At 36.2% G+C, this 27,564-nt stretch overlaps 1 protein-coding gene and 2 pseudogenes across 5 annotated transcripts in view; all 3 read right to left on the bottom strand.

The window, feature by feature from the left end:
* Positions 1 to 812: 812 nt before the first annotated feature.
* Positions 813 to 9,261, bottom strand: LOC306858369 (hemagglutinin/amebocyte aggregation factor-like). 3 transcript variants are annotated; one of them, XM_079398879.1, is made up of 8 exons: positions 9,146 to 9,252; positions 8,666 to 8,766; positions 4,979 to 5,128; positions 2,947 to 3,563; positions 2,083 to 2,155; positions 1,448 to 1,633; positions 1,210 to 1,359; positions 813 to 1,125 (listed from the first exon to the last, which is right to left on the bottom strand). In XM_079398879.1, exons 4-8 carry the CDS (start codon positions 3,095 to 3,097, stop codon positions 1,080 to 1,082), a joined length of 606 nt encoding a protein of 201 aa, XP_079255005.1. In that variant the 5' UTR covers positions 3,098 to 3,563; positions 4,979 to 5,128; positions 8,666 to 8,766; positions 9,146 to 9,252; the 3' UTR covers positions 813 to 1,079. The 3 variants fall into 3 exon arrangements, with proteins under 3 accessions (XP_079255005.1, XP_079255004.1, XP_079255006.1); XM_079398878.1 differs by lacking the exon at positions 8,666 to 8,766 and having other exon boundaries at positions 9,146 to 9,261; XM_079398880.1 differs by lacking the exons at positions 2,947 to 3,563; positions 4,979 to 5,128; positions 8,666 to 8,766; positions 9,146 to 9,252 and adding an exon at positions 2,335 to 2,431.
* A 1,328-nt stretch (positions 9,262 to 10,589) lies between these two features.
* Positions 10,590 to 19,420, bottom strand: LOC306859069 (troponin T, cardiac muscle isoforms-like; annotated as a pseudogene). The gene is made up of 11 exons: positions 19,379 to 19,420; positions 16,689 to 16,715; positions 16,563 to 16,584; positions 16,409 to 16,466; positions 14,326 to 14,442; positions 14,160 to 14,237; positions 13,949 to 14,062; positions 13,689 to 13,801; positions 13,513 to 13,603; positions 12,157 to 12,194; positions 10,590 to 10,867 (listed from the first exon to the last, which is right to left on the bottom strand). The product of its transcript is annotated as a troponin T, cardiac muscle isoforms-like (transcript).
* Positions 19,421 to 21,449: 2,029 nt separating this feature from the next.
* The window catches only part of LOC306859068, a 53,651-nt pseudogene continuing 47,536 nt past the window's right edge, over positions 21,450 to 27,564 (bottom strand). The window contains exons 14-17 of the transcript XR_013786038.1: positions 27,347 to 27,422; positions 27,113 to 27,181; positions 25,206 to 25,242; positions 21,450 to 22,843 (exon numbers count right to left, since the gene is read on the bottom strand). The product of XR_013786038.1 is annotated as an uncharacterized misc_RNA (transcript). The remainder of the gene's footprint in view (positions 22,844 to 25,205; positions 25,243 to 27,112; positions 27,182 to 27,346; positions 27,423 to 27,564) is intronic.

Below are 27,564 nucleotides of genomic sequence, written 5' to 3'. Positions count from 1 at the left end.
GTTAATGCAGCCTCCTTACTGTTTTCATTCATAATCATAACTTCTGCCAGCGTGCTGTGGCAACCTTTATGCATGTGCATGAGTGCTTATATTGGCTATGAAGGCAATTAAAGGCTCGGTATTATGATTTAAATGGTTTATTAATAAACTAATGCTAAAAATGGCGTCTACTAGTCAACCAGAAAAATCTTTAGTCGGGGACAGCCCTAGAAATTTGAAACAAAGTCCCTGTATTTTTATAGACTTTGTTTGAAGCCAGAGTGGAGAAAGATTTAGGATGAATTTACTTAAATATAATATCTTGGAATTATTTTTATTATTTGTGCGTTAACAAATAATGTATTTCATGTTCATGTAAAACAAATAATTTTCTAAATATAGGCCTAAATAAATTATATAAATATTTATAATTTATAATTAGATTTTCACACAAACAAACACACACACACACACACGCACGCACGCACGCACGCACGCACACACACACAAAAAGTTGTTTTCGTTAGTGAGGACATTGCATAGATTTCCATTGAATTTCTATCAGGTTAATGATATTTTCATAAACCTAACACCTAACCCTGAACATGTGCAGCACACTAGATTGAACATTTATCAAATAACAGCTACATAAAATTGTGTGTGTAAAACCTTGATCTTGCATTACATAAAATCATTCAGTTAGCCTACTTATAATTCTCCTTTTCTCAGATTTGCTAAAGTAAATAATATATTTAAAAAAATAAAACGTGAGTTAGAGCAGAATAACTGAACTTACTGTGGTGAATTGTATGAATTACAAATCACAAAATATTCTGGACATTTTCTATTGTCAATTATTTTTATTTTGAACGTGTGCATATTTTAAAATATTACTTGCAAATAGTTCAAAATGGTTAGGCTTCTATACTTAAATTAGACCAAGACATGGTCACAGCCTTGTTATAAATGATTCAAATGAATAATCAAGTGATTAAATGATAACAAATGAATTATAAAAAAAAGAAAGTTAAGCAACACAAATGTATCATTGCTCTCTTGAAGCAACGCACACAGGATGCTATGAAGAATCCTTAGATCCTTCAACATGGTTGTTGGACACAGTACTTGTACTTCCACCGTCGGTCTCTGAAAGAAGTCAAACAAGCATGACATTAGTGAGCAAGAGAAATTAGAAATAACATAATGAGTAAGTAAAGAAATGATACCCACTCTTGAAAATTTTGATGGTTGCTTTCAGCTCCCACCAGAACACTGTGAGGAGGCGCAGTCCAGTAGAAGTACTCGTCAAAGTAGTTCACATAAGAAGTCCACTGACAGTCTCCAGAAATACACTTACTTTCACAGCAGTAAAACTTCCACCTGTGTGAAAACATATTGACATCAGATTAGATAACCGCAAGTAAATTCAAATTTAAACATGGGAATCTTATCAATGGTCAGAGCTCACTTTCTGTCCTCATAGTAGTTGTCGTGGTAGCTGCTCATTCCTGCAATCGTGTAATGTTGTGGACACTCAAAGGTGAATGCTTGGTCAAAGTTGTTGACGTAAGGTGACCAGTTACAGTCTACAGCCTTGTCGGTGGGTTTACAATCAAAGTCCCAACGTCGGTCCTCAAAGAAATTGTGGTGTTCACTTTAATTGAATTAAAACAAGTTAGGAATGCAGAAAATCAATCTTTCAATCCATCCATCCATCCATCCATAAACATTTTCTAACAATTTAATACATGCATCCATGGAAAAGCTAACTTTAACATACAATTTGTGAATTCAAAAAGTTTTATGCCTTCATAGTAATGTTTATAATGGATTATACACATTAATAAGTGATACTCGAGGGGTGAGAACCAGAAAGGCGTATAAGTGACATTTCACCAACTTTACAGGAGAGTCAAAACCAACATTTTACCATAGTTTGATCTGAATTTGTGTAGACTTCAATTGTTAATAATAAAAATTTGTTCACTCGTGGATGACGGTGCTTTTGCCAGGAGAAAAAGCTCGTTAAGAGCTTTCATTTCATATCTCCATTTCACCAAAAATATCACTTACGCCCTTCTGCTTCTCACCCCTCGTACTCACCTTCTTATGGAGGATATAGACTGGCCTGAAGGACAGTTAAAATTTAGATGCTGATCATAGTCGTTTTTCCAGCCTATGTAAAAATAGAAATGAAACCAATATCTACTTGGATTGGAATATATTTAATGTCAAAAAACACAAAAGAAATGCTGCAGATTAAGCAGATCACAATCTCTCAAAGATGGGCATAAAACATATGAGTAAAAGGATCAGTGTGTAAAATGCTAACACATATTTAGTAAAGTCACCCACCATGTCCAGTGGCCAACAGTCCTGTCAGTAGCAGAAAGAGAGCAACTCTCTTCATGGTGTTGTGTGTTCGGTGACGCAAGCGTGTTTTGTGGATGTCGTTGTTGCACGAATAGTTTTGCTCATTCTTTTAAATGCTTATCATGTTTCAGTGGCCAATCGGGCGTCTGACAATTGCTCTTCTGACTATAGCACTGGCCAATCGCATGTCTGCAGGGTTTGATAGACTACTGGAAATGTCAACTTTTGAACAGGATGTATTCTTATTGTTTCTTTTTAGATCTTAGATATTTTTTCTTTTACTTATAGCTACATGTTTCCCAGATGACAAAATAAGTACAGTTTACCCCGATCATCCGATTTAAAATTTTACACCCCCTGATTCTTAATGCATTGTGTTTTCTTCCTGAGCATCAGTAAAGGTTTCCACCTTAGATGTGTCCCTCAGGTTTCCTCAGTGTGAAAATAATGGGCTGGACTGGTATCTATTAAAGCAGATTCCGAATGTTAGTTTCACAGAAAATAAAGAAGTGCTCTGAGACCAGCAAGTAATTGAAATAAATCAAGATATAATTAACAAAATAGTCTCTGTAGTGATCACTGAAAATGCAGCACCTGTGTAGGGGATGTCCTTCTGTGTCGATCGTCTGTCAGTTGAGCTTGCTGGGCTGTTGCTCTGGATTGTCAGCCGGTGGTGGCAGTCAAAGGCATCATTGTCTATGGCCTCTGTTGTTTCTCTGCCTCTCCTTTTGATTGATCCTGACATGTTTTTGCATTAAAGGATGTTGTTTAGTCTTTAGGAAAAGTCTCAAGTGAAAGTTTCACCTTTTCCTGCATTGAATCAGTCTGTCTCCATGTTGACCGCGGCTTCCTCTTTCATGAGGGGAGCTCAATGCCCATCAGCCACTTTCTCTTCTCTCTGCAGCTGCGTTTCTGCTTCTCTCACACTTGTTCATTTGGCTGTTCCAGAAGCTGCTTGGTCACATCTAAAACTTGAACACTGCATGAACCTTTGTAAATTCTGACCACAAGTGTGTCTGAGCAATCAGCTTTTAAAGCATTTAAATTCCACTTTTTAACCTTCTCCTTCAAAGGTTGCTTAATTTCAGAAGTCTCGTCTGGTTGCCAACAGCAGTTCCCCATTCTATTTTAATAAAGCAAGTTCTTCTTTGCAGAATGAGCAATCAGCTATTTCTTTGCAAAATGCAGAGTGCCAACAGCAGTTCCCCATTCTATTTTAATAAAGCAAGTTCTTCTTTGCAGAATGAGCAATCAGCTATTTCTTTGCAAAATGCAGAGAACAGCAGTAAACTCCTGTAATGAACAAAGAGTATGATGTATATAGCAATTTGTTTTTTGTCTGTTTTACTAGAAACTAAAATTATTGTGAGATGTCTGTTCAAAAATCTAAATTTCTATTGAACTTGGTCACCCAATCTCTTTATCATTCAACACAATGCACATGAGTTGTCTTAGTTAAATCTCTGCGATGCGTCAACTTTTCATACTGTCTCCCAGGAACAATGGAATACAAATTAGAGACGTTTTCAGATGCAGAGTATAATATTTAAAAACATACAGATTATGTGGTCCCTAACTCATGAGTTCAATAAAAGTTTGTCAATGAGTCAAATTTCATAATTCTCAGAGAGTGCTTCACAGGTGCATATTCTTAATCCTACCATTTATAATTTTAACAATGTTGGCATTAATTAATTATTAATTTTTGGTAGTTACAGAGACAAGTTGATTGACCAAGATCACAAGAATTCAGGTTTCAATCCCACTTGTATGCTTTAAAATAATTAATTAATACAAAACTCCAAAAAGGGAGCAGCATCCAAATAGTTGCAGCCTGTATAAGAAAGAAATCGAATAATTCCAAACATGTAAGATTTATGTGCACACTTCCCAGATGCAAATTATCGTTGTTTGTGGTTTTTAGGGAAATTAGTCCTAAGAGTTTGGTCTGAGAAGGAGTGTGTGGATGATTGTGATGAACACATTATCAGCTTACACCAGTGCTTGCATTTGCTATCTGATGTAACTAATAGCTGAAAATAACACTGTTTTCTCCTTTCTCTTCATCAGACTGAGACCATGTTGAATAAATGCATTTATTTGCAAAAAGCCTGATTTAAATATTACATTTTATATTTATTGCAATGAGACACAAACTTTTTAAAGTTAATATATTTATATCTCAACATCTGCAAAAAGAAAAAAAAAGAGAAAAAAAAGTTTTTAACATTATAATTCTAAATATTTGTAAAATATTATAATTCAGGTAATATTTATTCAATTGTGCCTAGATAATTGTGACAATTTTTATTTTTTAAATGTGTGTAAAAGTGTTTATTTCTTATAATAAAACGGTACCACTGCATATGTGAAATGGAGGTGGTTGAGTGGTTGGAGCTCATGACGTCCACCCAACACAGTTGTGGGTTCAAATTTCCTTCTGATTTTTGAAAAACATAAATGTGTTTTTCCCTGTTTTTATACAGTCTCTATGGTTTTTCCTTTAAAAAATAAAAAAGTAAAAGATTTGGCTCATATCCTCCCTTTTTAAGGGATGAGGCTCACCTTATAAAGTTAAAGGTATAGTTCACCAAAAAAAATGAAAATTCTGTAAAAAATTACTCACCCTCATGTCATTCCAAACCCGTAAGATGAAATCCGAGGGCTTTCTGACCCTGCATGGACAGCAATGCAACTGAAATGTTCCCAGGCCCAGAAACGCAGTAAGGACATCATTAAAACTGTCCATGTGACATCCGTGGTTCAACCGTACTTTCTGTGGGCCAGAGGTGTAAAGAGTACCTGAAAATCATACTTGAGTGAAAGTACAGATACCTACAGTGAAAATTACTAGGGATGTGCCCGAATAGCGAATCCATATTCGGAAAGGCATGGAAAATTAATAACGCGTTCTACAGAGCCACAAAAGGGACATGGTTAGCTGCTTACTAGCAGTAGCCTAGTACATAAAATTTCACTTACCACATAAACAGAGAGAGGTAAGGAGAGATGACCGATAGGACAATGTCGAATGATTTGCAGACCCTGAGCACCACTGACAAACATCTAATCTTGTGAAATGTGTGGTAAGTAGTGCCGCTCTTTAGTAGATTAGGCTGCGTGTGATTGCGAATCTCAAAAGTGAAAGTAAAAAGCAAACGTGCATTCTTAAGTGATTTCAATGTCTCGCATATTAATAACGGCTCCCTGAAAGCACTGAAATATATTTTTATTCCCATTACGGTTGCCGTAGTACACATCATTACCTTTCCGAATACCATATTCGGATTCGGGCACATCCCTAAAAATGACTCCACTACAAGTTACAAGTCACCAATTCCAAAACAACTTGAGTAAAAGTATTAAAAAAGCTGATTTTAACAGTACTTAAGTATTTTACCTATACTAAATATAGGCTCAAAGATGCACTAGTAAAAGTAAAAAAAACATGCCTGTCAAAAACTGTAACGTTGTGGAGAAGCTGGGAAAAACAGGCAAGATCTATGTGCAGGCATTTCATGAAAAACTAGAACAAACAATAAGCCAAAAACCACAGGCAAACAGACAACCATTACTTTCAACAACTCACAAAGAACTAAAGAAACAAGAACTAAAGCAACACTAGGTCTGTATATACAGTCATGGCCAAAAATATCGGCACCCTTGGTAAATATGATCAAAAAAGGCTATGAAAATTAATCTGCATTGTTAATCCTTTTGATCTTTTACTTAAAAAATTGACAAAAATATAACCTTTAACTGGAGAATAAGAATTTAAAATGAGAGGAAATATCATTATGAAATAAATGTTTTTCTCTAATACACATTGCCACAATTAACGGCACCCTTTTATTCAATACTTTTTGAAACCTCCATTTGCCAGTTTAACAACTCAAAATATTAAAAATCATTAAAATATTTCTAACAGAGTCAGTCACTTATTGATTTTTTATCTGTTGGTATTTGATAGAATCCATGATGCCATGTGTCTAAACAAGATGTCCAGGACCTCCAGCAGAAATATAGGCCCACAACATCAAAAATACAGCAGTATATGTCATTGTACACATGGGGTACTTTTTATCCCTGTGTTCACCAAACCCATCTTGAGTGTTTGCTGATAAAAAGCTAATTTTTTTGTTTGATCTGACCATAGAAGCCAGTGCCATTTGAAGTTCCAATGCTGGAGATTGTTTTTGGATGAGCTAGGAGAATTTTTCTTGAAACCCTCCCAAACAACATGTGGTGATGTAGGTGCTGTTTGACCATTTTTTAAATGGTTTTCTGACCCCAAGACTCAACTATTTTCTGCAATTCTCCAGCTGTGGTCCTTGGAGAGTCTTTAGCCACTCAAACTCTCCTTCTCACCGTGCATTAGGACGATATAGACACACGTCCTCTTCCAGGCAGTTTTTTTATTTTTGACCATGACTGTATATAAAGAGGAGGCTAACAAGCTGAACAAGATAAGATACAAACACCACAGGAGACAGGAAGTGACATAAAAAAACAACATAGATAGATAGATAGACAGACAGACAGACAGATAGATTCCCATAACTTCCCATTCCCAACTCCCATGTCTGTATGATGTTGTGGAGCTGAGATATGGCTTCTTTATGTTGCTATATGGTTGCTAGGGTGTAGCTGCACAGTCGATACTTACAGACTGGTTTTTCAGCCCAAACAAAAGAGGCCACCCCCATATCTATACCACTTTCTGGTGCTGAGAAATTGCTTATTCATGTGTTTGTTCAGTTTCTAAGGTACTCTAAATTGTTGCTATGGTGTGGCTATACAGTTTATGGGATGGTATTTAAAGACTATTTGACAGTCTGAATCAACAGAGCCCAACGCCATGTTTCTACAATGTTTTGGTGCTGAAAAATTGTTTGTTAAATGTCCTTTTACGGTTGCTAGGGTTCTGTAAGTGGTTGCTAGGGCGTAGCTATGAAGTTGTCATGTCAGTACTTATTGGCTGCTTGATAGGCCGAGTCAAATGAGCCCTTCCCCAAGCCATTGTGACCTCCTGATCCAAAGATATCATCTCACTAATTTTGTGCCAATGTTAAGTCTATGGGACTTTTTCGCCCAAATTTTTTCATCCACCAGACGAACATCGTACACTCAATTACTTATGAAAGATATAGCACACCTCTCCTCAATATGCCGCATGATTTGACATCATTACTATGTTTTAAGTTCTTAGACTGTTCTTAGCCTGGTTTAACACTTAGCTAATCACTATTAGCATGTAGCTATTCACTGCTAGCATGTGTAGCATGCATGAGGAAAGTCCTGTTTGCGATCACGAGTCAAAAGAGCAAAACCTGCATGTTTCTATGACACGTCTATCCAAAGATATCCCTTTTGATCGGTTTTCAATGGAGGTGTATGGGGTGGTTGCTAGGGTGCTGTAAGTGGTTGCTAGGGTGTGGCTATGAAGATCATAGGTCATTACTTATTGGTTACTTAAAAGATGATTCAAATGAGTGTGTGTGAGTTACAGAGAGAGAGAGAGAAGGGGTGTGTGAGAAAGTGACAATTGAGATGCAAAGTCAATGGGACTTTTTTGCCCGCTTTTTCGTCCGCTGTGCGAACATCGTAGGTCCGATCCCTTAGAAAAGATATAGCACCTCTCCTCAATGAGCCGGTCGATTTGACACCTCATTCATGGGTCTGTGACAAACGGTGCAGGAGGAGTAGCGAACCGAAGTTTTGTCCAGAAGAAGAATAAGTATGCAAGATAACAATAGTGATGCCTTGCCTTTGGCAAGCACCACTAATAAGTTTAAATAGGATTTCTTTCTCAAGCTAACTTAATAATGTCAAGTAAAATTAAAAAGAGTAAAGAGTACAGATACTCATTCAAAAATGCAGCGAAGTAAAGAGTAAAAGTTGCTAATATCTTTGATACTCAGTACAACTACAAAGTATCCAAAAAGATTCATCAAACATTTTAGTCAGGAATTATAGTTTGGGGAAAACCCAACTATGATTTTGTAGTCATATAGCCATCTTGAACATCATGTATGATTTTATAGAAGATATGATTCTGCACCTATGCTTTGTACTATAAAAAGATGAACTTTGCACTATAAAAAATATATTTTATATCTGAGAACTAATTGTTATCGTTTAGCACGTTATTAAAATATATTTGTGAACAGATTATTAATAATAAACATGGTCTAAACATTCTTAGATGCGTAGCATTCATCGTGTTGTAGTTTGGGAACAACCCAACTAGTAATGTGTTCAAGTTTATGTCACAATAACACGTTAACTAATGCAGAAAAGAAACATTACTTACTCATCAGATCGATCAGCAGCCTTTACTCAGCACGTCTTCTTCCAGAAACTAACAGTATAGACCCTTTTTGAGTCGACGTCACGATTACGTCACAGCACAAGCTGGAGGCAAAACAGAGGGAGAACTGGAGGAAATACCAATGATGTATAAGTTTGTTTTGTTTTTTTTACTTTAAGCTATTATTAGCTATTCATCTTTATGCACCTATTTATTTTTGTAAGGGAAACTTTATAAGACGTGATGTTTTGTTTGTTTTGTTCTTCCTGTAAAGGTTCTATTTGTTATGTACGTGTTGTATTTGTCTTAATGTTTGCATAATAAAAAAAAAAATGTTGTGATGTTGTGTTGGGTGCCAGAATCGACATAGTAAAGGCTCTGATTTGAAATTTTATCGCTTACCTGCTGCCACTGCCAGACAAAAACGGACGACTGTGATTAAAACGCGATAAAACCAGAGGACTGGACAGAAACTTTACTTACTCATCAGATCGATCAGCAGCCTTTACTCAGCGCGTCTTCTTCCAGACACTAACAGTATAGCAGCGATGAACAGTCTCCGTGTTTATGTTGGACGTCTCCAGGCGCGCGCGGGTCACGTGGTTATTTACATGTGAACGCGAGGGGGCGGGATCTCATTAGAAATAACCAGTTAGACTGAACATCGTGTTGGTTTCATACGGATTACTTCATCACAGAATATTTGTATATTTTTCGATATGAAAGAAGACACTTCAAGCTTTCTATAGAGATAACTCTCATGTCTGTGTGTTGAGTATTCGCTGAGTTACACTTCATTTTAGTGAGGCATTTCTGAAAACAGATCGCGGAGACGGAGAGGACCGAGAGCGCACCCTGTTTGTTTTCTTTATTCTTCAAAAGCACAAAGTTTAGTTGTTATTATGAGTGTATACAAATAAAAGTAGACCCCTTACAGATTCGAATTGTGTATTGCTCTTATCTGAACGATAAAAAAATGGCAGAGTAATTCAAGCTCATTTCGGCCTTATCAGGAAAATCTGCCCCAAAACGCGTATTCGCGTTTGTCGGGCTCAGAGGGTTAAGTACAGTAATAACTCCTCTGCTGTGCGCAAAGAAAACAAATGACTTTATTGAACAATTCTTCTGCCCCGTGTCACATGCCTCCATTATTACCAGGCACGAGGCTAACCTCTCTTGTCAGCCTTCATCTCTCACATCATGACTATCTTACTATGCCAGGTATGTTTGCCAGTCTGTTTTACTACCCCAGAGTCCTCCACTTTTGCCACCCTGCTCCATCATTATTTGGTAGTCCACTGTTGTCAAAGCTTTTTTTCTGTGGAGTGATCACCACACGTTTTTATCATAGTCTTCTCTACAACTAACTCTTTTTAGCCACTAGTGCCATCGTGGCTTTCAAATCAACTGCTGACTTTTGGGCCGTTTTGTTGTAAGTAACTTTAGCAATTTATCATAAGCATTAGAGGGATTTGAGCTCAGTTCTCCATGATTAAAATGCAGTGTTTTATCACCGGAGCAAAAAAAATAAAAAAATAAAAAAGAAATAAAATAAAATACATACAGCCAAGTAGGGTGACCCATACTCGGAATTCGTGCTCTGTATTTAACCCATCCAAAGTGCGCACACACACAGCAGTGAACACACACACACACCCTGAACACACACCCGGAGCAGTGGGCAGCCATTTATGCTGCGGCGCCTGGGGAGCAGTTGGGGGTTCGGTGCCTTGCTCAAGGGCACCTCAGTCGTGGTATTGAGGGTGGAGAGAGCGCTGGACATTCACTCCCCCCCACCTACAATCCCTGCGGGCCGAGACTCGAACCCGCAACCTTTGGATTACGAGTCAGACTCTCTAACCATTAGGCCACTGGTTTTGGAAAATAATGGATAAGTATGTGAGATAGAGTCACCAGGACACTTTGTAGGCATTTTGACTCTTTTAATGTTGCAGGGATAAAATGAATGATTCAGTTTATTGATGACTGCAAAATACTTGTGTGTCTAAGACAAAAAAGCAGAACTAAAACAGGACATCAGTAAAATATGTCTCTACATGTGCAATCAAACAGATCAATGGTTTTATAATGACTACAAATGCATATGCGAAGGAGACAAAATCCTCTGGATCTCTGTGGTGCCTCGATTTGCTGCACGTTTACCTCAGCCTGCCCCCAACCTTGCCCTTGCCACGACCTTTGGCACTGAAAAGAGAAAAATATTCATCAAACCTGCATATAAAAACAAAGACTTTTGAGATAATTGTTGATCCTTTCATAAATCCATTGATCTACTAAATCAGAGCATGACATTATGCTATTGAAATGATTTAAATGATTTTGCACATTTTATTTCTAATCAAAATGCATTTAAATTTTTACTTGCAAATTAACAAATTACAGACTTGATCTCAAATCACAGACTATTTATCTGAGCATACCCTAATTAATATTCATCAGCAAATCCATGAATATTAATTAAAACAACAGCCATAAACCAAAAATGATTCCTGTCCTTACATATTTTAAAAGAAGTGAAGTGGAAACTAAATCAAAAAACGTTATCAGAATAGCAGTTCACAAGATTAGAAGAGACGCGTTTCAAACACATGCAAGAGAAAAGGATCAGTCATTCGCATGCAGTCCATGTTTCAGTCTTGTTTTGGCCTAATGTGTTTCTTACCCTTTCGATCAGCCTACAGATTCCATCTCCAGAGGCAAAATATTCATTTTGAACTTACCGTTTTACTGGAGTCTCTCTCATCTATGTCCAATCAATATATTAAAGGAATAGTTCACCCAAAAATGAAAATTTGCTGAAAATGTACTCGCCTTCCAAGATATGAGTTTCTTTCTTCATGAGAACAGATTTGGAGAAATTGTCCAAACAGCTGATAAAAACATCACAATAATCCACATGACTCCAGTCCATCAGTTATCATTTTGAGAGGTGAAAAACAGCGTGTTTGTAAGAAACATATTCATTCATCAAGATGCACCCATTCACTGCAGAGGATCCATTGATGAGCAAGTGATGTAATGCAACATTTCTCCTGATCTATTCTAATGAAGAAACAAACTCATCTACATCTTGGATTTTTGGGTGAACATTTCTAATAATTCATATGTATTTATCTGCATATATCTGTCAGTTTATGTGGACAAATTAATGTATTGTATGTGTTGGCGATGACAATAAAGTACCGAAGGAGCCACTTGAACTGGTCCTATTAGGATTGAGTGTAAAAATCCTAAATGTTTTCCCCCGTTTGACGCTGGGATTGAGCTGGACCACATGCTCCAACCTCGCTCCCGTCAAGATTGTGCGGTTTCATCGGGCCTGGGATCTGAAAGGAGCTGGGTCTGTTGAGCAGATCAAACCAAAACGGCTTGGTCTTGGTCTGCTCAACAGCAACACTTCCTCTGCTTCCTTCCTCTCACCCAGACCTCGTTGAAACCAGGGGAAAGTGACCAGTGTGGCTCAGGGTACTTACCTCTGGTGATCTCTGACTCTAGCCAGTAGCTGAGTGACCTGTAAGGGACACATACGGAAGCCTTGCTAAGCACAAAAGACAATTTCAACATGACCAGCTGATGGGGAAACCTGTGGGTTCGCAGATGTCCGCTGCCTGATTACAGCCTCCCTTTGGCCGATCGAGAGCCCAGACCCGGCACAAATCTGACCAACAGTTACTGACAGCAGGCTACACAGCAAGTAAGGTGGCCACCCTCACAGCCGGTTACTTACAACTTTTGTTGTTCATTGATTCGGGTCTGGAGAACATTCATCTGGAAGCAAGTCACAGTTTTAGACAGGCAGGCTATGGACGCCTGTTTTCATTGCGCCCAAGTGGGAACTATTTTACTGTCTTTTTAAGTCAACGTGAAATATTCAGTAATTTTAATATATTGGTGCGTTCAAGTCCTCCCAGGAAGTTTGTATTAATGGAGTTGTAACTACGTCGTCAGGTGTTTTCAAATAAATTTGGTTGGAGCAGGCTGGTGATGTACCTTTTCTGCATAAAATGCAACAATTGTACATATATAAAATTATTAATAAAGAATGCACATTGGGCGTGTTTTTTTCCTTTATGTTTTTATCCTATTTAAGAAGGAGCATTTTATCGTGATTGTACAATACTATGATATATGATACATGTAAATTAGTTTTACTGTGAAATTGCATAATTATTATTAAAATAAGAATTGAATTAACTTATTTGTAATTTAATCAATTATAAAATAATATTTGAATTAATTTGAACAAATTTACCATTAATACAGACACTGCATTTGACATGTTTTCTCAAAAAATATTTTCTTAAAGAAAATCCAAAATTTCACTCGTATTTAGGATTTTGTGGTTATATTCATGCGTGTTCAACTCGTAAATACAATCTTTCTGACATGACTTGAATGCACCATATGACATATTTCAGAAGAAAAAAAAAAAAAACTTTTACCTTACAAAAAAAGTATTTATTGGGAATATGTTTAAAAAAAAAGTGATTTCTATATGACAGCTTGGATGTTGTCATTTTTGGGTGGAAAACCAATTAATTGTTCACAATAACAATTAAGTCAATTAAGATAATTTCATGTTGACTTTAAGTGATTTACGTCTTGTCAATCTATCAAAATGTTTTAAATATTTTAGAATCTACTTTATGTAGACTAGTGTTTAAAATATGTCAATAGCTGATCCTGACATAAACAATTTTTCTTGAAATTAAGGCAATAGAGCAAAAGAAAATGGTTGTTTGCAACAAAAAAAGCAATGTACAAAATTCACATTGACAGTGATTCAAATCTGCAATTTAGCTGGGGTATTTTTGTATGTCAGCACTTACGTCATATTTCTGTCTCTTCAGTTTCTCACTGAGGTCGAACTTCTCGGCCTCCAGCTGCATCATCCACTGCCAGAGCTCACTGGCCTTCTCTCTGCGAGAACCAATCAGAAGCTTCGTCAGTGGCCATTCTACCAGCTGATCTGACTGTGATGAGATCATGTTCAGCAGTGACTTACTTGAGTTTATCTTCAGACAGGTGATCAACGTTGAGTGGCTTCCTTCTGTCCGCCAGGATCTTCTTCTTCTTCTCTCTCTCCGTCTGTTTCTTGGCCCCCTTGCGGCCCTCGCCCTGCAAGACAAGATTGATGGTGTTTGATTCACTTTTACTTGGCACTGCTGCAGTAGTTTTATAAAAGAAACTGTATTTCCTAATGTATGATGATATAATAAAAATAATAATAATATTCTAGTTTGCTAGAAATCTTTTAATTCAAACCTTCTGCTGGATTCCTCCGTACTGGTGTGTCTTGTTGGTAAGCACTTTCTTCTTCTTAGCATCTTCATCTAGTTTCTTCCTCTGTTCCTCTTGCTCTCTTCTCTCCTTTTCTTCCTGATGAGGGATGATGGAAAGAGTTTTCACTACATTTCTATTCAGAGTTATGGAGGTAAACGGCTGCTTCCTATTGGCTGAAGCGAGTGTCACTCACGGCCAGACGGGCTTGTCTCTCCTTGTCCTTCTCCGTACGGATTCTCTGCTGCTCCGCTCTCTCGGTGCGACGCTTCTCCTGCACAGATACAACACTGCCAATCACAAGTCAAGACTTAAAGCTGTTTAACCCTGTTCTGGGTTAGATCAGTTCTTCCAGGACTTACGATTCTGTTGACCAGAGCGATCAGCTCCTCTTCATCTTTCTTCCTCTGGATGAAATGAGCCTCGATCAGAGACTGAAGCTCAGATAAATCCTTCTCCTGACGCTTTCTGTGGATGTCCTGTTACATACACGTGAAAGCAATGTTTACACTAACATGCAGCTCTATAGAACGTATAGCATCCATTTTTGACAAATTGTAGAAGAGCAGGCATAAATGTGTGGTATTCAACACATGACATTTGTTTTTACTCTAAAAAGACTGAAATGGTGGAAACGTTGGGTACGTGTAAACCCTTACGAAAAAGAAGTTTATTCAAGTGTGCTATTAGTATACTTCTTTTAAACTAAAAAAATAGGAAAGTACACTTTTAGTCTACTTTTTATGTACTTCTCAGAAATGGGCTTTATGTACTTCTCAGAAATGTACTTAAAATTACATTTAAGTATACTTCACTTATACTTAGAAAGCTATGCTTGTGCTCCTAGAATCCGTGTTTTCATTGTTATATGGTAGGGGCGTTAGTACACATCTTCTGGACAGAATTTCCCAAAAAACACAAGTAAAGAAGAAACCGAAACAACAGATGCTTCCACATGTAATCTAACACGATCATCAGACATAAAACAGCATCAAAACTGCGTAACGTTATGGAATAAAATGTAACCAATGAAGAGGTAATTATGACTGTCAAGCTCGACTCCATCTACATCATTCTGAATCCAATTCATAGTCTTTTTTAAGCTTTTTGTTCAAAATGTTTATTTCTTTATTTTTTATTTATGAAATTTACCCACATTCAAGTGTTTAAAAAAAGAATGCACGAAGCTAGGATAAAGTGTTTTTGTTTAGAGCAGATACCCTGTTCTTTCTTTGTATGTTTTGTATGTTCAGATATTCATATAACAAAATATATACAAATTAATACCTAAATAGGGACATAGTATGATGTAAAGTTCACCTAAAGAAAACTCACGAGTATACTTGCAGTATAAAACTACTAAACTAGTACTGAGACTATACTTCAAACTGAACTAAATATTCTACTACAAGTATATAATTAGTAAACTATCAGTATACCTTTTAGTTCACTTTTAGTATAGTTGCAGTACAAGCTAAAAACATGATGTAAACTAGTTGTGTACTCAAAGTTTACTACTGTTATTCTTAAAGTATACTTTTATATACTAGCCAATTTAGTCCTAAGGAGTATTGAAATAGTGCACTTACAATTATACTACACGTACACTGATATTTGTATACTTACTACATAAAGTATACTTAAAAATATACTTGAACTTTACTTAAGTATACATAATAAAACAAACTTGAAGTATGCTACTTTTTGGGAAGGGAAGCATTGCAGTTCTTTGTTCAGTTTGCTCCATTCAAATGAATCCAGCTGAAAAATTTGTTTAAAATTAAATTTCCTTTTTATAACTTGTCTCTTAGCTTAATTTTCAATTCTGAGGACTGTATCTTACAATGGGCTCAAACTGACCATCCATAATGAATGTAATGGGAACATTATACATCTATATTTTTAATATTAGCTACTTGACCAGACTGTCAGAACTTAAAGGGATAGTCCACCCAAAAAAGAAAATTCTGACATCATTTACTCACATTTGAAGAATGTTGGTAACCAAACAGTTGACGATGGCCATTGAGTTCCTTAGTATGGAAAAGAAATACTATGGAAGTCAATGGCTACCGTCAACAGTTTGGTTACCAACATTCTTTAAAATATCTTCTTTTGTGTTCAACAGAAGAAAGAAACTCATACAGGTTTGAAAATTTTTTTTTGGGCGAACTATCCCTTCGAGGTTTTCTTATATATATATATATATATATATATATATATATATATATATATACTAGATTGGATTAAAAATGGAAAATAACAGTTTAGAACATAATACGTGCAGAATTAAACGCATAATAAAGTCTAATATAGCATAATATAGCATATGCTGTTGAAAATATTTATTATTCGTAATGTGCAGGTTTACAAACTTCAATGTAGAATAAAGCAAAAGCTAGTGTTCCAAAACTCTGAAGCGATGTAATTCAAATCCAAACTCACATCAAAGTCCACCTTATCTCCTTCAGGAATCTTTGGAGCGGTGATATTTTGCATGAATCTGTAAAATAATTGTTAGTCATGAATACTGACGGCGTGCCGTCTTCTCTTATGAACACAGAGATAAACATGAGAAAGATATCAGTGTAGAACATACTTTGGCTTTGGTTTTGTCTCATCTGGGGATTAAAATTGACAAAATACATCATCACTTTTAATATGAAGCACAAAGTACATTACAGACTCCGAGAGAATCAATCAAACTGATTTAAGGGGCGGTTACCTGTGGCCTCCTCCTCCACAGGAGCTTCTGTTAGATGAAGACAGATGAACAGACACAATTTCACATTAAGACTACTTGTATAAACACATTTTACGTGTTTCAATGTAAAACCAACAATATTTGGAAACGCAAAAACGATCCAGAACTAAAGAAAGGTTTTGATTTTGAACCAAATGCCTGGCTGAATGTGACGACCCAATGTTCTGACAGTAACAATCATCACACATGCGATTGAAATGAACTGATATATTGCATCATGACATACAAACCTTTCAAATAAACACAGTTACGCTCCTCCAGCCTTCACAATGACACATCATGCAGTTGCAGTGATTTAGATCATCACATTTTGAATTCATTAACAAAACAATGAGCCTTTCTTACTATTTAACAGAATATATTATACACTAAACAGCCCATTGATCCATATTGCAAAATCAGCTGCCAAGAATGAGAACCTGAATATCTTGCTAAATGATTTGTTCATAATCTATATTCTATGAATGAATATAAACTTGAGGAGCTTTACCTTGTGGTTCAGGTTCTGGCTCCTCTGTTCAGATATGGGACAGTTATAAGTGGTTAAAAAGAGCGAAGATTTACAGACAATTGTACATATAACTAATTAGAACTGAAATAATTACCTTCTACTTCCACAGGCTCTATTATAAGAACAGCACAACAGTTAGTTTATAAAGACTGTAGCTTGAGAAATTCTAAACATACCATAACATAAACCCTGGCAATCAGGAACACATATTCTTTTATGTATTTTTCGGATAAAACATCCGGAATTTGGAGAAATTAAGATTCATGACATAGCAACTGAAATTTGTAACTGAATGCCACGTTTGTTCATAATGAACTTGAGTTGCCTGAATGCAGGTCTTGGTTCAAATTATAAAAACTGAAATTGAGAAATTTGGTATCATGCAAATAAAGATATTGTACCTATGATATATATGTATATATATATTTTAAAACATTTAAATAACTGAATTACAAATCAATAAGGGAATGATTACCTTCCTCCTCAGGGGCTGGTTCTAATATGAAAATATAACATGAAATATTAAACACCTTGCACTGGTGATGGCAAATTTACATGTACAGAAAATCACCACAAAATAAAGGTCAGACTGATGATTTACCTTCCTCTGATGGAGGTGGCACTATTGAAGAGAAACAATTTATATGCATACAGTAAATGAGTCTAATGCAATGTGTTTTTAATCTGGTGCAAGTTTGTTAATTATTAAAAAAAGGTGAATTTACTCAAAATACTTCTGAAGTTGCTAAACGTGGAAGCTTGTCTCTGCCACAGAGTTAAAAAAAAAAAAGGTAATTGCGAGTTTTTATCTCGAAATTCCTCACAATTATGAGTTCATACCTTGTAATTATTACAAAAAATGAAATGTGAATCATAATTTCATAAATTCATAAAAAGTCCGAATTGTGAGATAATTATTATTTTTTTTTTTAATTCTGTGGTGGAAATGGCCTTTCGTAATATGGTGTAATATTATATGACTAAAACAATTAAAAAGTGAGCGTTGTGAAAAATTTACCTTCCACTTCAGGAGGAGGAATGATAGAATAAATGAAAGAAAGGAGGAAGAAATAATTGCATAAACGAGGATAAGTAAGTGAATGAATTAACTGTGAAAATAAACTGAAATATCTGCATGCATAGACTCTAGTCTATAAAAAGAAGAAGAAACTGATCTTTTAAATGGGTTTAGTTCACATATGTAGTATCAATATGATCTAAATCTAATTTAATCTTTTTTTTTTTACAGTTAATCTTAAATTTAAACTCATGCAGCAGGAAAAGCAACACAACACACAGCAAACACGGTTTTACCTTCCTCTTCGGTTTCCTCCACTACAGTGTGAACATAATAACCATTAGTAGCAAATACATTCAGAAGCATAAGAGGAATATTTGCATGATCAAGATGCTGAATCAAGTCAACAGATCATCTTTAACCTTTGTCAGAACATTGAGATCCACCCAACAGCTTGTAAATGACATTTTAAGAAAGTTCATATTCAGAATCTAATGCCATTTGCGTGATCACAAGGACCAAATGATGCGTTAAATTTGATGAATTTAATGTAATATTTACATAATTATATTTACTACACCAGACAAGCAACAAAGTATTAGATTTACTGTCATGGACAGAATAAAGGGACTGAGACGAGAGGAAACAGACATGTCACTCTGCACATATTGATATTAGTACTTGAGTAACTCAACTCCACTGGACATGAAGCTAAGGACAAAACTATTCTGAAGTCTAAAATAGAACAATAGCATGCAGCACTTCTTCTGGACCAGCCTCCATTTCCATGAGGACATAATTAGTGATTAGCACATGAATATGGTTAATGTGATGTAGATACTCAAATCATACTGGCTTACCTTCCCTATTACATGGTGAAAAGAGGAAAAGAAAAGCATAAACAGTTGACATTGAGTTAGATAATCAATTAATTAAAGAGGTACACTTTCAGAAACAAAGCTGTGGACATTTGAACCGTTTGGCCTGACAGTGGGAAAGCGGCTATAGATTCCAATAAAGAACCTTTATTTTTAAGTTTAAACAGTCTAGACTTCGCAGTATTCAGTATTCCATTTGGAATACAAACGAATTTAAAATAGTTCAAAAGTAATGAGTTCATACGTACTGAACTTCCTCCTCCAAGACTTCTTCTGTGTCAGCCATGACTAGTTGATTTCTGATAAAGTATATGTGTTTAAGTTATAAAGGGAGCTTACATGCACATCTAATGAGTTCATTCAATTTCAGTTTATTTCAGCATGCATTAACAGCAGAACAAATCCGCTTTAAACTGATCCCAGAGAACAATAATCTTTATGTTCAGCATTGTTGGACCATAACAAGGATTCATAGTAACAGCCGTGTTTAACAAGCTTTGAAAAAGCAGCATCGCTGTCCTGAAGACTATAAAACATGTGATGAATGAGTGCAGGAGGCTATTTTTGCTTGTAATAAACTATGGTGTGGAACAGGTGCTCCACACTTTTCCAGACAATGAACTTGGCTGGTCTCATCCAGACCTGCCATTCATTCTCTGTGTAAATCAAGAGTGCGTGTGTCCTTGGCATCTATTTTTGAAGCACATTGTTTGTTCCATAGCTTCTAATGACGTTAAAGACTTATCTAGTTTTAATGCAACTTATTATGATGATATAATCGTCCCAAAAAGTACAGAGAGAGAGAGAGAGAGAGAGAGAGAAATCACTCAAAGATTGCTTGTAAATTTCACTAATAATTACAAACGTCCAGTTACGCATTAAATTAAACATGAAATTTTGAAGCTGAAACAGTATTTCTTGAAAAAAATGTACTGCAATAATCTTTTTTTATTATTTTATTTTTTTTACATTGTATAGACCTACCTCACAATTAAAAATATGTGAATGTCATTGTATTAGGCAACAAAATATCAATACTTTTGACTATTTTGAAATGTATCAAAATAAAGTTTTTATGATGTTTACTTTTTTAACAAAAGGTACTTTTGTTTAACAAAAAGTGGAACGTGCTGCAAAAATATATTTTTTCAAAGATATAAATACATGATAAGATATAATTAGACAAGAAAATACTATTTGAGCTTTTCTACTTCAAAAATGTAATGTTTAATTCAATGCGTTACTTTATTTCTTTGTAACTGTGAAATTTACTAGCAATTGTTTCCAGACAATTTTTTCTTAGTGTGTTGATAGGTAACATAATGAATGACACCGGTGTAAATTTAAGGAAAACGGACCTTAAAACAAACAAAACACCAGCTGATTGACAATAATTGCAAAAAAAAAAAAAAAAAAAAAAAAGCCTAAAAACCACTTTGGTTTGATATTTGCTTTTATGAAAGGTCCAAAGGTCAGCAGGTCATCTAATTGAAAAATTTTCATCGTCTTATTTTCACTCAATATTTGCAGCACAATAGCTGTTGGGGTCTTCAGCCCGTCTTGTCTGATGGCACTCAAACTAATGGCTCTTCGCAAAGAGATCATCTTGGATAAAGGTTGATTTTGAATCGAGTCCTTATGATAATGAGAGCAGGCAGCAGCAGCCAGAGTTCTCTGACCAAATCCATTAAGTCTTTGCAGCAGATTAACTGTCTCACTTTGGAGTTACGTGCATTTTACGTTAATAAGCAAAGGCCAGTCGTACTCCATTCGAAAGGCTGGAAAAATCACTGGCTGACAGTGGCAGGAATGTTGCCATTGATAGTCTGTATTAAGCTGCATTAAGGCAAAAACCCAAAGCATGCAAACCAGCAGTCCCTCTGGCGAACAAGACGAGCATTGCATTGATGATTGCACAGACTACGCCATGCAAAGGAATGATGAGGGTGATCCTCAGGCCTGATTCACACATTATGGGAAACTTCCCACAATCAATTTAATCCGGTAGGCATGCAATTGTTGCTTTTAGTTAAGAAGAAACTGTCAATTGGATCCAATAACTAAATCTGAAGCCTCTTACCTGAGATCTCACCAGGAAGAATGAGAGATGGGGTCTTATCTCGAGGGTCCGGGCAGCAGACAGTTTCAAACTAACCCAAAGCTCACCTAATACAGACCTGCCAGGTCATGTGACCTCACTGCTCTGCTCTGATTGGCTGCCAGAGCTGAGCCTATTGTTAGAGGGAGCGGAGCATGCCAGTTATGTGATATATGGCTGCTGGTGTATTGAGAAGCACACGGTCACAGGTGTTTTTCATTGGTCTCTTTATTGTGGTCACTGAGACAATGATACAAGTTGAAACATTTGCTCTGTATGGAACTATTGGCTACAAACAGTCTTATTTTTAACAAGGTAATTGCAATTAAAGGTGGTACGACTTGCATAGTGTTACTCTGAAACAATACATAGGTGTTGAAACAAATAGTAAAAACTTGATTGTCAAAAAATACAAGCAGAATACAGGAACTTTGAACATTTAGAGACATTAGCAATAAGCTACAGCGGCAGCACTGGATATTCTCTGTCTGACAAAGGATGTCAGAAATGATACGCGTTTAAATGACGGCATTGCTAACGTTATTCCAACTAGCACTGTATTGAAAGCCGACGACATCCGTGTTGCAGTTTATTATGAATGATTGCAATGGAAAGTAGAAAATGAAACACTTGAACAATAAACATGAATTGACTTTTGTCCTTCTTGTCAGATGTTTCTGGATTAACCGAGGCCTTGCATTATATGCAAAAACTGTGAAATGTACTCATCGAATATGTGATTTAAGCCAAAAAGTGCATGTTCCCTTCTTTCGAGCTGAACTGTTACCCAATACCGATTATTTCACATGATTAACACTTACACAAAGATGGTCACAAACAACTTCAGACCAGTGTTTCCAAGAGTAAAAAAGCCAAAGATAATGCGGTATGACTATAATGGACTTCTTCTGAATTAAAACTTGCTTTGATATAAAATAATATTGAGAGCAAAAGCAAAGACCATTTTGTTTCAAGCAGTAAAATATATAGTTAATTACAAAAACTTACACTATGTGCTAACATATATTATTAAGACAATTTTTATAAAAAAAAAAGTGTTACGACAAAAAGTACAAAATACAGCTACACTACGGGTGCTCGTATTCGGTCTGGAACTGGCGAACAGGCATGAAATGCAAGGTGAAGCTTTGCTTTAGTTATAAATTAACAGGTGAGAAGGGTAACTAACATGTTTAAAATGACAAAAGACAGTTCGGAATGCAACTCCTCGTCCTCATTATCAAGGAATCTCGTAATGTTTGAGATGGCTGCAGTTATATAATTGCTATATAATCTAAACAAATTACTTTGTCGCTTGTTTTCACAGCCTTGATTTCAGTTTAACAGAAGTTACATGCAAAGGCATTGCGCTTATGTTATGATGGTGCAAGACGGTGACCTGTGAATACAGTGATAATATATATATATACTTTTTTTTTACTCTTTTATACTGTGTCTACTCACATAGAGCTTCCTGGCAGTATAAAATGCTTGTATTTTTTTTTTTTTTGGTATTGATAAAAGTAAAAAAAAAAAAAAAAAAAAAAGGAATGTTGTGCATTCTCTTGGTCCCTGCCTCTCTGGCGTCTTTGAAAGGTTAATGTCCCATTCCTGTTAAAAGACAAAAGAGAAATTAAAATGCTAACTGAATATGGGATTATGCATGCATTAATACATTAAAATAGAGATTTGAAATAAAAAAAACTTTGAATTCACAAAATAAAGGCTGCTGTTTTCAACATTTTGATCAAAGAATACCTAAAAAATAAGTAGCACGGTCTTTACAAAATATTAAGCAGCACAACTGTTTTTAGCATTGATAACAATAATAATATAAAAAGTTTCTTGAGCAGGAAATCAGCATATTAGAATGATTTCTGAAGGATCATGTGACACTGAAGACTAGAGTACTGATGCTGAAAATTCAGATTTGATCACAGGGATAAATTACATTTTTTATTTAATTTTTACTGCAGTTTTTGACCAAACAAATTCAGCCTTGTTCAGAACCAGTAAAATAAGTACAATTTACCCAAATTTGCAAACTATTAAAGAATGATTACCATACAAAACTTGTTTAAACATGATTTTTAAGGGACCTGGGTCTTATTTTCTCCACTTAAAAGGATTAAATCGTGTGTGTTTGTTACATTCCCCATTAAGCCAAGAATCTGAGACAATTAAAAATCTTTGTACACTTAGCTGTGTGTATTTGTGATCTACACCCTTTTATTTTTCATGCTCCAGAGCTAAAAACAGCTCAAAGAATCTCTTAAATGTGCAGTGTCGGACCATTTTTAAGTGGTTGGAAGGATTTAAGTTTTCATGACATCTCCATACGGCATGCGGGCGCGCTAATCTTCTACCGCCCCATGCAGTAATGTGACAAACATGCAGCTTTAGCCCTGCTGGCACTGACAGACGCCCAGAATCCACGGCCTGATACTGATACCCAGAGTGGGGAGGGGGAGGCCACGTCAGGCCAGGCTAAAGCAACGACCTGTCGCCCATTACCCAAAAACCGCTTGGCACGCCCGAAGGCCACCGCGTCCTCATCTAGAGGAACAAATGGCCACTACTCAAAATAGAAAACAATGCCAAAGAGGGATTTTAAAAAACTGCAGGCAGTGAACGACGTGCCTGCAGCGATGATTTATCACTGGCAGGGACTCCTGGCAGAGTGGATTGTGGGTGTTGTGCAATATGGCGGAAACTGCCCTTCACAGCAGGACTTCATTTTGACCTCAAGGACACAGATATATGTATAGGCTATAATGCAAACACACATGCACAATAAAACATACAAAGTGTTCTAACCAAGCAAGCTTTGGGCTTTTTTTTTCTCCGCTGTCTAAAACCTAAAAGCTAAAAACTCTTTCAGATAAATCCAAATCTTCATCCAAACAGCCCACTAGGACATTCTGATGATCGCTTGGCTTCAATTGTCCTTTCTTTTTACATAGTTGGGTACAATTTTATATTGGTAAATGGAAACTACACCATTAACTGGTTTTCTGTAATTAAATTTCAAGGTAATTTAATAAAGTATAGTGCTATAAATGTACTTTCTGAAATGAAAATTTATGATGTTAATACTCTTTTCTGCAGGTTATATAAGGGTAAATGGAAGACTTCTTGAGATGAATTCAAGACAATTTAGGGAATAAATTGAATGGAACGCATGTCTATAAATGTAAAAATCGTGTATTAGTTCAAAGTTTGAAAATGCATCTTCCAAAAGATCTCCATTCATTTTTAATTCATTTTACAAAAAAATAAATAAATAAATAAAATAAAACAAGATGGTTTGCTCTGCTCCTAACCCAACCAATATGGAAATATCTTTTACAGTACCTTCTGATCACACAGCAAAAAATATAAAAAGTTTTTCATCTGTATTTTTCATCTTTCTTGTTTTCCAATGTGAATGTATAGAGAGTTTTAAATCAAGATGCATTTACTTGAGAAGCTAGTTTTTCATAACCAGTAGACAGGTGTTTATTCTAGTTTTAAGGATTAACTCAGTATTATTCAATTTCTCAGAAAACAGGACTTCATATGTTCAATTTGCATCTAAATGCATCTTGATTTAACAATATTTAGACATTTGTACTGGAAAACAAAACAAAAATACACAGGAAGATATAATTTTGTGCTGTGTGTGCAACATTTAATGCCATGACTCTATGAATTGAGGACTTTCTCTCTGATTTAAGACCTTTTTAGGCCTTCATTTGTAGAAGGATGAATTAAGATGGATTAAGAACTCTTTAAGTCCAGCAGAAATCACAAATCAGTTGGTAGCCCCGTCCACTTTGAAATCTTATTGGTCCAAATCCTTACTTGTCATAAAAGTATATGAAGCATCAGATACATTCTAACTGCCTGTGACTGTATTGCATCATGCAACAGTTTTGAGTTGACTAAACTTTTCACAATTTACACAAATGCATTTGATCTTGTCGTCACTTACCATTGGTGACGGATTTGGGCTCTCCTCTGTTTGTGACCTGGGTGAAGTTTAAATCAAAAAGAGAGATGGAAAATGGGAGAAAGAGAAACAGGAACAGAGAGAGAAAGAATAAGATTAACATAAATACAATTTAATGTGCTAATCAGTGTGGCTGAGCTCTTCCCAGCCCATCCGTCTGCTATTCCACTTACGCCTTCACATTTTATTTGACATTTTACTTCTTTTGTGCCTGTGTGCTCCAAAAAGTCATCAGTGAAAGCGCTTGTGGCCGACATGCTGCGTGTACAATGACAGGAACATGCTTAGCATGGTTTCAAACAGCGCTCTTTTTCCAGATTCATATACAAGTGAAACCCTCATTCCTTCCACTCCTGACCAAACAGCACTGCTGGTTTTGCTAACATCAGTGCGGTTATGACCACAGATTTCCCTTCATTAGGCTCTTTACGTCACCATTTACCAGTCCTTTAAGCGCTTGGGGCCAAAACTGCAGTCTGTGGCTAACCGTGGCCTTGGCCTGATCTTGACGCCTCGCTGACAGTCTAGCAGTGAATTCTATTGTGCCTGATCCAAAGATAGAGCCGCCCGCTTCGAATGACTACCATTGTTTGATCTGTGGATATAAAAAGGTGAAACTGATCCTTCGCTAAGCTCTGCCCTGCTGATCATTCCGACAAGCTTTTGCACATTTTTAATGAGCGTCTATGGAAGTCCGTATGGTGTGTCTAGATAGTTTTAAATGGAATTTAAAATTTGTATTACATTTAAATTATATATTTAATTTAAAATATTTATTAATTATTACTATTATTTTTTATAATAATATATTTAATTTTAAATATTTATTATATTAATTTATTTGTATATATTTCAATAATTTTTCCAAAAATACTTGGCAAGTCACTTATAATGGTAATTTCCATTTCAAAATAAATGTCCTTTTTTTTTTATAAATCTTGACCTACATTCGCTCAAGGGTAAATCAATGCTAAGGTAATTTACACACTGATTCAGGTCAGCAGATGCAACAGTTATTATTAAGTTGACAGTACCATTTTGAGCTGTTGAAATTGTACATGTTTTACGAAAATATTACAAAAAAGGCTTTTCTCGTTGCAGTTTACTGTCATAACCATTTAACTTGATTCTGATTCTCAGTATCCACAGTTTCTGATCACATTACTGAATAATTTAATAATTTCTTTAAGGTTTTCACTTGCAAAACTGCATATACAAGATGCTTCACAATGTCACACTTTTCCCACTTCACGAGGACATAGCAGTGAAAAATCTCACTGTTTCCTGAAAATCTCCTATTAGATACATTATACTGCTTGTCTGAGTGAGTAATGGAAGCTGAGGTGGGTGGAGCTTAATTAAAAGTCAATTAGTGCCACAGAAGTTACTCCTGGAGATTTTAAAGCACTTCCTTCCTGCAAACCAATCGCCTGCTCTCATGGTAGTGAGCGAAAGTGTGAGAGAAGCTCTGTGAAAAAAAAAAGCCAGTTCCTAAGCCATCCTGTGATAAATGCATGAATTGTGGTTCATCAAACACTGTGCATTCCTGTGCAATAGAGTAACATTTACCTCCTCAAGGTGGTCAGATCTGTAGACAATTAGCAAGGGGACGGCTTAAAACACAAAACACACAGGCAATGTTATGGCAATGTTATTCTCCGCGATTATTCTGCAGATATCATGCTAGAGTGGGTGTTATGACTGTAACTGTCTCCAAAGGCCTAATGGCATGCCTGAAGGGCTGTAAAAAACCCACAGCCTGTTGTTTGGACAAATAAGTGCTTTATTAATTCATTCTCCAGGGGCATATGAAAAATGTTATGTGTATAAATAACTAAGAGAGAGAGAGAGCGAGTCGGGCTGATTGGGAAAAAATGATGTTTGGTTACCTTGGTAGCAGAGGACCCTTTGTTTTCCCAAAGATTGCGTTTGCTGGTCACGTCGCCCGGTTTCAGGTCCTGCAGAAGGGTAAGGGGTGTAATATCAGTTGTGAGATGGCCCTGAACTACTCAACTCATGTAAACACACACACGCACGCACGTCAATCTGAGAGAAATGGCATAAGGGATGCCAGTGTACTTATGGCAGAGGAGCATGCTTGGAGGGGAGGGATGTTTGCATACCTGATCTTCAGCAGAGAGAGAGAGAACAGAACAGAGAACAGAGGAAAGAAGCCCAGGGGAAGAAGCAAAGGGAAATCTAACAGTGGAAGAGAAAGAGAGAATGACAGAAAAAACGTGAAGGTACAGGTGAGACCCACTGTCACCCACCATATGACACAAGACAATGCAACTTGACATGTATATAACTATAGTTAAAATATAGTAATTATGAAGCAATG

The sequence above is a fragment of the Barbus barbus genome (assembly GCF_936440315.1).
Source record: "Barbus barbus genome assembly, chromosome: 39".
NCBI classification, from domain to species: Eukaryota; Metazoa; Chordata; class Actinopteri; order Cypriniformes; family Cyprinidae; genus Barbus; species Barbus barbus.
Note: the sequence above shows the minus strand (reverse complement) of the source record. Positions and strands in the feature narration are given on the sequence as shown.